General features: G+C 47.6%; 2 protein-coding genes across 3 annotated transcripts; both read right to left on the minus strand.

Annotated features, from left to right (window-relative positions):
• Window positions 1–625: 625 nt before the first annotated feature.
• On the minus strand, window positions 626–5,327 carry LOC138801636 (microfibril-associated glycoprotein 4-like). 2 transcript variants are annotated; one of them, XM_069984672.1, is made up of 6 exons: window positions 4,312–5,327; window positions 3,775–3,841; window positions 3,145–3,305; window positions 2,890–2,986; window positions 2,504–2,686; window positions 626–1,007 (listed from the first exon to the last, which is right to left on the minus strand). In XM_069984672.1, exons 1-6 carry the CDS (start codon window positions 4,342–4,344, stop codon window positions 754–756), a joined length of 795 nt encoding a protein of 264 aa, XP_069840773.1. In that variant the 5' UTR covers window positions 4,345–5,327; the 3' UTR covers window positions 626–753. The 2 variants fall into 2 exon arrangements, with proteins under 2 accessions (XP_069840773.1, XP_069840774.1); XM_069984673.1 differs by having other exon boundaries at window positions 905–1,007; window positions 2,596–2,686.
• A 94-nt stretch (window positions 5,328–5,421) lies between these two features.
• Window positions 5,422–11,006, minus strand: LOC138801635 (microfibril-associated glycoprotein 4-like). The gene is made up of 7 exons (XM_069984671.1): window positions 10,941–11,006; window positions 9,222–9,272; window positions 8,845–8,929; window positions 8,165–8,322; window positions 7,888–7,984; window positions 7,598–7,792; window positions 5,422–7,096 (listed from the first exon to the last, which is right to left on the minus strand). Exons 1-7 carry the CDS (start codon window positions 10,989–10,991, stop codon window positions 6,846–6,848), a joined length of 888 nt encoding a protein of 295 aa, XP_069840772.1. The 5' UTR covers window positions 10,992–11,006; the 3' UTR covers window positions 5,422–6,845.
• Between the last annotated feature and the right edge of the window lie 253 nt (window positions 11,007–11,259).

The raw sequence follows: 11,259 nt of genomic DNA on the forward strand, positions 1-11,259 counted from the left end.
TGTGTCTGCTGCAACAAGATGGAAAAGGCAGCAGGATGGGGAGTGAAGAGCTCAGCTGGGTGCTTCTCCCTGCCAACAATTGATAAGGATTTCTCAATACGCCTTCCATTGCCAAGATATGTGAGTTTATAATTTGCTGACAATTCAGTATAATAGTCAGATGGGCGCGTACTGAATTGTCAGAAAAAAACAGAGACCTGATTAAATCTTTTTTTCTTTCAAATCAACTGGTGTCAGAAAGTTTTATAGATTTGTAATTTACTTCTGTTTACAAATCCCCAGTCTTCCAGTACTTATCAGGTGCTGTATGTCCTGCAGGAAGTGGTGTATTCTCCTCCTGTGTGTGAATACAATGTGAACAGAGCCTAATGCTGCCTTACAGTGACCGGACTTGGTTATGTCACCGAGTTAATGAGTTTTTGCTGGATTTTTATGTAGTTTTGTAGTTTTAGTAGTAAAATAAACAATAGTACAATAATTAAAAGCACAAATCATAACAGATGAGTAACAGACTATTGGTTCCAGGTTTCTCCTAGATCCGGGGATTGTAGGGTCTCCTGTGACTAGTGACAATTCCTGGGGGGCTACTCATATATGGAGATGTGTAATATTTAATACATAGATATTTGCTAGAAGATGCGTTTTATTGCACATATAGTTCCTCGAATTGTCAGGCATACAGTATATATATGTGTATACCACCTCCACATACAGTGGCGCGGCTAGCTCCAGTCAGCAGGTAATGTGGGGTCATCACTGTGGGACCCTCCTGATCTTCATCTGACTCCCCCGCAGCGTCTGCGGGAAATCCACCCAGGTGGTCCAGGAGAAGGCAGGCTGGTAGGGGCTGGTAACGTTATAGCGGGCGTTAAGGCCGGCCCCAGCGCAGCCTTCCAAGTGGTACCAGAACCCTCCACCCCAGTAGTTGGCACAGTTCTGTATGTGTCCATCCCGGTCTCTATCGTAGGTGGAGAACATGTGTCCATCATGGAGGCTCAGGGCGTCCCCTATATGATGGCGAGAAGAAGACACATGACGGAAGAAATGGAGGGATTACCCCCCATCCCGAGACATCCCTCACCTGCCCCCCCATCCCAGTACATCCCTCACCTGCCCCCCCACCCCAGGACATCCCTCACCTGCCCCCCCACCCCAGGACATCCCTCACCTGCCCCCCCCATCCCAGGACATCCCTCACCTGCCCCCCCACCCCAGGACATCCCTCACCTGCCCCCCCACCCCAGGACATCCCTCACCTGCCCCCCCCATCCCAGGACATCCCTCACCTGCCCCCCCATCCCTTACCTGCCCCTCCATCCCACACCTGCCCCCCCCCATCCCAGGACATCCCTCAACTGCCCCCCCCATCCCTCACCTGCCCCTCCATCCCACACCTGCCCCCCCATCCCAGGACATCCCTCACCTGCCCCCCCCATCCCAGAACATCCCTCACCTGCCCCCCCCATCCCAGGACATCCCTCACCTGCCCCCCCATCCCAGGACATCCCTCACCTGCCCCCCATCCCAGGACATCCCTCACCTGCCCCCCCATCCCAGGACATCCCTCAACTGCCCCCCCCATCCCTCACCTGCCCCTCCATCCCCCCACCCCAGGACATCCCTCACCTGCCCCCCATCCCAGGACATCCCTCACCTGCCCCCCCCATCCCAGGACCTCCCCCACCTGCCCCCCCATCCCAGGACATCCCTCACCTGCCCCCCCATCCCACGACATCCCTCACCTGCCCCCCCATCCCACGACATCCCTCACCTGCCCCCCCATCCCTCATCTGCCCCTCCATCCCTCAACTGCCCCCCCATCCCTCACCTGCCCCTCCATCCCTCAACTGCCCCCCCATCCCTCACCTGCCCCTCCATCCCTCAACTGCCCCCCCCTCCCTCACCTGCCCCTCCATCCCTCAACTGCCCCCCCATCCCTCACCTGCCCCTCCATCCCTCAACTGCCCCCCCATCCCTCACCTGCCCCTCCATCCCTCAACTGCCCCCCCCCATCCCTCACCTGCCCCTCCATCCCTCAACTGCCCCCCCATCCCTCACCTGCCCCCCCCATCCCAGGACATCCCTCACCTGCCCCTCCATCCCAGGACATCCCCCGCCTGCCCCTCCATCCCAGGACATCCCTCACCTGCCCCTCCATCCCAGGACATCCCCCGCCTGCCCCTCCATCCCAGGACATCCCTCACCTGCCCCTCCATCCCAGGACATCCCCCATCTGCCCCTCCATCCCAGGACATCCCTCACCTGCCCCTCCATCCCTCACCTGCCCCTCCATTCCAGGACATCCCTTACCTGCCCATAGATTCCAGGACATCCCTCACCTGCCCCTCCATCCCAGGACATCCCTCACCTGCCCATAGATTCCAGGACACCCCTCACCTGCCCCTCCATCCCAGGACATCCCTCACCTGCCCCTCCATCCCTCACCTGCCCCTCCATCCCAGGACATCCCTCACCTGCCCCTCCATCCCAGGACATCCCTCACCTGCCCCTCCATCTGTGAACACCCCAATGTGCAGACGATATCCATCGCTATCAGGGTTCAGGGCATGGCGGGATAGACTAAAGTTCTCGTACTTGGCCCAGACCCAGGTCCCCTCGGAATCTTCCAGCTCCACCTGCAGCTCGTAGTCACTGAACATTGTCAGACGATAAATGTTCTGCAGCCCTGAGGGAAGGCGAAAATGTTACATAGCTACCAGACACCCATCATGGCCCCCGATATCCACACTGAGTGCTGTCCTATCCTTGGTGGAACAACATGTTAGGGTAAATCTCTGATCTCAACCCAAATTAACTCTGCGATACCATATTACTGGCCAAGATACCCAGGAGAAGACCAGATCCCATTGTGTATGACGCATGACTTACCGAGCCAGTACTCGCCATCTGCGATCCCAAAGCCGTTCACGTAATCCTGCCAGGATCGGTCAAACCGCACCGAGCCGTCCAGCCGCCTCTGAAACACCTGTGATAGAGGACAATGACTACACAGTGATATATACCAGCCGTATACCACAACCCTGCTCACCATCCAGACCATCCCAGCCGCCTCTGAAACACCTGTTATAGGGGACAGTGACAACACAGTGATATACAAATGCTGTATACCACAACCCTACTCACCGTCCAGACCATCCCAGCCGTTGTCATGTCACAGTACACTGGCAGGGGGCGCTGTGCTCCTTGTGGGTATATAATGTATACACCACTTGAGGGTTGACCATTGTCCCAAACATCCTGGCAGTCAATGGGAATCCCGTCCACCTCAGTCTTCTGCTGCGGAGCTGAGAGCGGAGCATAAAATACAGTCATTTATATAGAGGGGGGTCCAAACTTCTCTCTATTGATTACTGGAGAATGTATAGGGGAATGGATGGAATGAGAATCTATAGCTATCTATATAGTGGGCATGCCTGTGTCTGTGTATAGATAGATATATAATGAGCATCTATGTGTCCATGTATATACATATAGTGAGCATGCCTACGCTTGAATTAATGTAGTGAGTATATATACATACTGCCCCAAAGGACTTCACCATGGGAACCTTAGCACATTACACATGTATATGTGAATGTATGTAGTGTGCACATCTATGTATGTATGTCGCTGTACATATATATATATATATATATATATATATATATATATATATATAAATATATAAACTACACCACATATCTCCCATCATACAGATCCTATGGGCCTCTTCTCCTATAGTAATGCAGCACATCCCTGGTTTACGGTTCTCACCTGGTTGAGTATTGCTCCAGACCCCGGTGATTTGTTGAATGTGACACAACACGAGGAATAGGAATATCTAAGGGAAAATAAGAGAGATGACTAAGATAGAAGACTGCAACCAGCACTATGAACAGTACCAGAGATCTTCCACTGTATTCTTGGGTCGAAAATATAAAAAGGGGTTTACTAATGGAGCATGTGCAACAGCATCTATGTATGTTGGAGACTGTGAAGACCATTAACCTGTCCTACTTCTCGAAGAGTATCACAATAAGGGAAGGAGAAGCAGCTCTTCTCCAATGTAATCTTCATCCTATGGTTATTGGGTTTTACCCAGTGGGTGAGCTGTGGGAGCATGTGAACATTGAGCCCCATTGGATCAGTGCTGCAAAAAAGTTATGAAATTGAGAAGCTTGAGGACCCAAAGAGAAGATGGAGGTTATGAAGGATGAACGTAAACTGGAAGGAAGAGGTAGAAGTTTTACCAATTTGAGAGTTTTTACAAAGAAGATGGAAGACTTCTACAAGAAAATAGTGATGGCTTACCTTCATGGTAGAGAGTTGGTCTTCAGGAACCATATGGAACTGATGTGATGAGACAATACTAGATAGTGACTATATATAGACCCAGACACTTACAGGAACAATACTGATGGGACAGTGGGGAAAAACCAACCACATGGTGGACTTTCGGGAAGACTTTAGAATTGCTGAGGTCTTCACAAATGTCTTAGTAATGTTCCTTCCCTAGAGAGCGTTCTCCGGCTGAATTTGGGATAGATGGCAATGATAGAAATTAGGACCTGTCTGTCCATGGTCAACACAAAACAACAGGAATTCATGAGACATTGAAGATCTAGAGAATAATCCACATGGACGGTTTATATATCTTTATTACTGACCACCATGAAAGTTTATGTACGAGGACCCAGAGAAGCCCCTTTAAAGAAAACCTCATCTTAGAACTAATTGTCAGGTTTATTGCTGAACACATTGTTTCTTGTAAGGTTCCTCTTTTATATTTCTATGGTTCTAAGAATCACACTGAAAGTCTTTGTTTTTTTAAAAAAGCCCCGATCCTCGCAAGTCTGGAGACCGCCAACCCAACAAGACTCAGCTGAGCCACATTATGTCACAATCATACAAATATTACTATAATACATCATTTCATAGATTAGTTACTTTTACTCAGGACGTGTAGTTACTTTGAGGACTAAATCAGATTCTCATATGTTCTGAGATTTGGCATGGACCTACTCAATCAAATAACATTGAATACTGTGAGTTTTCATCTGACATAATTGTAGCGTATGCTCAACCGGTCACTTGCTAGATGGTAATGTGTGATGCCACTGCTGTGGTGGTTGGTCGGGACATAGCTTAGCCAGATGGTATACTGTCGTGACGCCAAAGCCGGTTGGGTACACAGGTATAGTGGCACACCTGCTTTTAGTTTAGGGAGGCTAGCTATACCCTTTCCCCTGTGGTCATTGACCTGTCGGGCTGTAAGGGGGTTCCTTGGGTACTTATCACGGTGGTCCGGAGTGGAGTTGTGACCCACCTGGTCTATCAGCACTGCCACCCACAGAAAGGGGAGATGACCCAAGGATATAGTGTTCACTATGTAGATGCTGAAGCAATAACCACTGAGTCCTGTTAGCATAAATAGATCTTCTTTACTAGAGGAATACTTTGTACAATAGTTGATAGTAGACAGTAAACCTGACAAGACAGGAACTGCACTGAGGACATTTCGTATAGCAGAGCTGTGAGTAGTTGGGAGGAGTTTCTGCAGAGAGTTTAGAACAGCATAGAGAGGGGTTCAGAGTAGTAGAGAGGGGGATGTCATGACAGTTTCAACCCAGGGTAGAAGTGTGCTCTGCCGGAGCGTTAGAAGAAAAAGAAGAAGTAGAATACTGAAGACTTGAGAATAGACGTTTACTTGTGCCTGTGCTTTGACTTCTTGTCTTTGCACCACCTATTGCCCACCAGTGATGGGTGACCCATCCTAGAGGGTGACACAAGCCCCAGACTCTGTTACCTGGGTTAAGCAGAGTGGCCAAGGTTCACTGGTGACACCTGCGCTGCGAGATAGAGTATGTAGACTTCTAGCAACTTTGCTCTATCCGGATCAGTTCCTCTTGTTATCAGGATACTGTCATGCACTCATAGACTGGTTCTCAGCGTGGTCCTCTCCCTTAAGTAGCTTAACACTGCATAGTGTGTGGAAGTGTTGCTTTCAAGAAAAGGGTGTCTAAGTCTCCCATATACATCTGCTCTGCTAGACTAAGACTGCAGAGTTTAGCTCTTGAGTGGGGACCTGGCAAAGCCAGGGCCCAGATGGACCATGATAGGGACCAACTTGTCTTGCTTCCTCTCTGCTCATAAATGTAGCTAAGACTGACTAGGTGTGGGTATGTGCTTTCTCTCCCCATGTGATGACTTCCTACAGATGATGTAATAATCCCTGTGAGTGGTGGAGAAGAAAAGCATAGAGGAAAGGAGCTCAGAGATAGGTAGAAAGAGAATGTGCTCATTGGTGTAGAAATCACAATAATCAATAACCCTTTGGTTACCTGCAGCTGTGCAAAACATAAGTACTGTTACATACAATAGTGACATCTTGTGGAAAAACTTAGGTACTGCTTCATAACCACAGCTTACTTAGAGTACAGGCTTTTGCGAAGGGTGTAACCATAAGCAACAACCGTGGTGGGACACCACATAACCATCCCAGAGGGCTACTATATATCATGCAGTGCCATTCCCTATTTCAGCCTACAGGGTAAAATAGAGAACACCGGGAGCAATGGGTGCAGCTTGTTACATCCTGAATTCCCATCCATCTGGGACAGCTCTGGCTATATGTGAACCAAGCCCAAATGGAAAAAGTTCCTTTAGATCCTTGACATGAAACATAAAACTGCCCAGTTGCATATACATGATATTTACTGTTTTCATAGTTTTTGCTGATTCTTATGATGTCACCAGTCATGAAAGTTGTGTGGTCTGTGGTCTGTGGTCTTGTGGTGACACATAGGATTATCCTCTTCATAGCAATCCAACAAAATGGCCTTTACTTAGACATTTACAGCAATCTTCATCTCACTCGCCTTCAGTGAGTAGTACTGCCCTCTCCATCCTGACCAGGTTATGCCCTTTGCATACTGGTCAGTTTCTCCCTTTAGGTAGAGGCCATTTAGGTTGGCACTGTGGCAGTTCTTATACCAGGAGGCTCCTTGAAAAATAACTGCGCAGTTACCTGAAATTGTATCTCTGTCCATGTCGTGGGTGGAAAACATCATCTCATTCTGAGTTCTCAGAGAATCTCCTGTTTAGTTTATAATAGAGAAGAAAATGAATAGTAAGCAGATTATACTATGCAAAGTGTCCAAGATCAACTCTCATCCCAACCGGGACCTTGTGTCCACCAATTTTTTTGTCACCCTGACTGAATATCTATGGTCATTCCCTTGAAGGCATCCTGAGCCCTGGGGAAACCTCTTTGTTACATTTTACCAATTCCCAAATACTTCTGCAAATACAACAAGTAAAATAACATAAACATAAGAGAGAAGGGCAACATGATGACTTTGTGTAGGCCCTGGAACCATGGTGAGCACAATGAGTTGGAGGTAACAGGGAGTAGACTGCAGAATGAAGTGTTCATAAGGTCTGACCTGGAGTTTAGAGATCAGAAAGTAGAGAGCAGGGAGAGCATAGAGCTTGCAGTCTAGAGAAGATGCCAATCTAGAGGAGATGTTTGTGTCTAAAGCAGAAGAACAAAGTACAACGAGTGCCCTGAAACCTCCTGAAGATGTGAGTCACTCACCAATAGGTTTGTTGATGTCGCCATTTTCAAAAGCACCAAGATACAGCTTGTACCCATCCTCCTCTGGATCAATGGTCAATGGTGACAGAGAGAAGGTGTCATAGATCCCATAACGTGTGTCATTCTCAAAATCCATTAGATCAACCCGCAGACGGTACGACCTCTTCTGGGTGAGGAGGTGAATGTTCTGCAGACCTGAAGATGAACGGGAAGAGGATCTTGAGCTGTTCTCTTTCCTTTTTGCTTATTATAGGAATATATGAGATGCATAAGATGAAGTAAATCCCTACCCAACCAGTATTCTCCACTCGCTGTCCCAAACCCATTCTTGTATTCTTTCCAACCACGATAGAAGTCTACACTGCCATCAAACCTCTTCTGAAACACCTGAAGAGGAGGAAAAGACATGACAGGGCTCTTCAGGAGGAGGAGAAATTATAATGTATAATGTACTAGTAATGTTTAAGGACTGGACAGTAGAAGACTATTGAAGAACTAAGAAGGACTATCGACTGGGATTGTTCCCCCCCCCCCCAAACATTATTAGAAGTTAGTGCTGGTCCTCACCGTCCAGGGTCCTCCAGAACTCTTCATGTCACAATACACAGGTACTGGATGAGCGTTCACACCACCAGGATATATCAGATACACACCATCTGAGGTCAGACCCTGGGCAGCCACATCCGAGCAGTCAAGAGGGTGGCAGGAATCTATGCAGCTGTTGACTAGAAGGAGAGAACACAGGGCCAGTTGTATCTGAAGATATTATAACTCTTTAATCATAGTTCTTTTTCTATAAATTTGTTCCTAAGAAGGTAACGTCCCTTCCAAATGACCTAGGCGTACACATTAGAGATTAGTCTGCCAAACCCAACGAGGCAACAGTAGATGTTTGGCAAGAGAAGGGAAAGAAATTGCCCAAATCTCTTGTTCTCCTAGAGATAAAGCTCTATCAGAGGAGTCTGGCGGGGCCTTTCTCCCAACGTCCCATTGAGAACACAGGCCAAAAGTGTACGGGTATCGGGAGAGTGTCCGGCCAAAAACTATCTTATGTGTGTGGCATCTTTAGCCCCCATTGCCTTGCTGGGTCACCCTTAGTGTCATCTGAATGGCCTTTCTAGATGATTCAGCATAATTATTCATAGATGAAACTAAATTATCGCCCAAAGGTGAGAACCTCAGTGCACGAACAAGGCTCCTGATACTAGAATAATAGTCCTGACTAGGAGGAGGGAGGTTGTACTCACGATTGTCCCGATTTAGAGGGGCAGAACCCAACGTCACCTGACTGCTCTGCAGCAACAAGAAGAAGGCGAAATCCAGGAGGAGCTTCTGATTGGAGGAGAAGAATGGTGGGTATTATAATACAGAGAAGAATAGCAGAATAAAAGCCCTAAGCTGTGAACAATTACACTAAATGGCCCCTAAGGCTGAATCGTTGTGATCACATGATCACATGGGTAAAAAGCAGTGGATTGTATACAGAAGATCATTCACTGGTGCTGGAGCTCATGTATAACTCATAATTCAGCAATGAGGATAAATTGTCTATAGAATATAACCCTAGGGTAACATTATATCACCGATCCCCCCCCCCCCACCCAACATGGTGCTCTGTTCTCACCTTCATGGTGTCAGACACTTGCAGGTTGGGGATGGCGTTCAGGTCTCTCCTCTATATAAGATGAAGTTACGTCATCACACACGTGCCAAACCCAATATTAACTCAGTGTGACCTTCCTGATAAGTCAGAGCAGAGGAGGAGTAGACATGACAGAGAGCCGGGAAGTGACAGAAGAAGAGAAGGGACTCGTGAATTTACAGGAAATGTTTTCCAGCACATTGATACATCGGGGTTTTTCCAGATTTTCTACAGTCCTGTATGGTAGACCTGCCCCGATATCCACTCCATGTAATGACGTCATCGCCCAGCAGAATGACATTTGAGGTCCTATACAGCTGCCAAAGAAGACACCGTCGGCTGCCGGTCAAAGCGCCCAATACAGTGAAATCCTAGGTGCATTGCCCCCTGGGAAACATCAATATGCAAAAAGGTTCACAGAGCCTCAGTTACGAGTCTCAAAACAGGAAACTAGCCAGATATCCCCCCAGCTATACCCTTTCCCCTGTGGTCGGTGACCTGCAGGGTTGTGATGGGTCCCTTGGGTACTTATCACTGTGGTCCGGAGTGAAGTTGTGACCCACCCGGACTATCAGTACCGCCACACACAGAAAGGGGAGATGACCCAAGGATGGTGTTACTACTGTGTAGATGCCGGAACAATAATCAGGGAGTCCCGTTAGCATAAATAGATCTTCTTTACTATAGAAAAACTTTGTACAAAAGCTGATAGTGGACTGTAGACTTGGCAAGACAGGAGCTGTACTGTGGACCTTTAGAGTAGTAGAGCTAAGAATAGTTGAGAGTGGGTTTGTGCTGAGAGTCCATAACAGTGGAGAGCAGTTTGTACTGCAGGTTCAGAGTAGCAGAGAGGAGTGTGTTGTAAGAGTCCCAGCCCAAGGTAGAAGTGTGCTCTGCTGGAACTTTGTGTTTCGACCTTTGTCGCTATACCACCTTTTGCCCACCAGTGTCGGGTGACCCATCCTATGAGGGTGACACAAGCTCCAGACCTTGTTTCCTGAGTTGAGCAAAGTGGCCAAGATTTCCAGGTTACATCCGTGCTGGGAGATTGAGTACTTAGGCTTAGTACTTAGCACTTTGCTCTATCCGGATCAGTTCCTCTTGTTATCAGGATACTGTCCTGCACTTTTAGACTTGTTTGCGCGTGGGTTGGGCGTTCTCTGACTTGTACTCTCCCTTGAGTAACTTAACACTGCATAGTGTGTGGAAGTGCTGTTTTCAAGAAACTAGTGTCTGCGTCTCCCATGTGCGTCTTCTCTGCTCAACAATCAGACTAAGACGGACTAAGAGTGGGTGTATGTTTCTTCTCCCCATGTGACAACTTCCTACAGGAGGTGTAATATCCCCTGTGAGTGGTGGAGAAGAAATCATAGAAAGAAAGGATTTCAGGGATAGGTAGAGAAGAAGAGAAGGTCCTCATTGGTGTACAGATTACAATAAACAATAACCTTTTGGTTACATACAACAGTTACATACAATAGTGACATCTTGTGGCAAAACGTAGGTACCACTTCATTACCACAGTTACTTGGAGTAAAGACTTTTGCGAGGGGTGTAACATACTAGTAACACCTGTGGTGGGACACCACACTAGCAAAAGGATGGCTCATGTATGGAGACCACCAACACCAACGTATTAAGTGGTCCCTCTAGTCAGTATCCAACTAAATTACGAGTCTGATGATATGACCAAGGAGATACCAAAGCCGAGTATCCATCCACAGACAGTTGTTTCGGGGTGTTGCCCCTCATCAGTGTGGAGCATTTAGTGTCCTCCAGATTTTCTAAAAACAGAAAGAAAGACAAAAGACTAAGGAGAATATTTAACAACTCTTTAGCTGAGAATTAGCAATCAAATCCCAGTCCAGTCTGAGAAATGAGAGCTGACCTTCGATTGGTTCCTATTTGTTTGAGACAGGAATATGTCCGTGTTTCGTATTAGACATACATGTGAAGTCTGAGCCCTTGTATCTGTGGTCTACAGCTGCCTCCTAGCCCCCTGCTTCTTGCTGGTCTCCTC

Source organism: Dendropsophus ebraccatus, chromosome 9 (genome assembly GCF_027789765.1).
Source record: "Dendropsophus ebraccatus isolate aDenEbr1 chromosome 9, aDenEbr1.pat, whole genome shotgun sequence".
Lineage (NCBI taxonomy): Eukaryota > Metazoa > Chordata > Amphibia > Anura > Hylidae > Dendropsophus > Dendropsophus ebraccatus.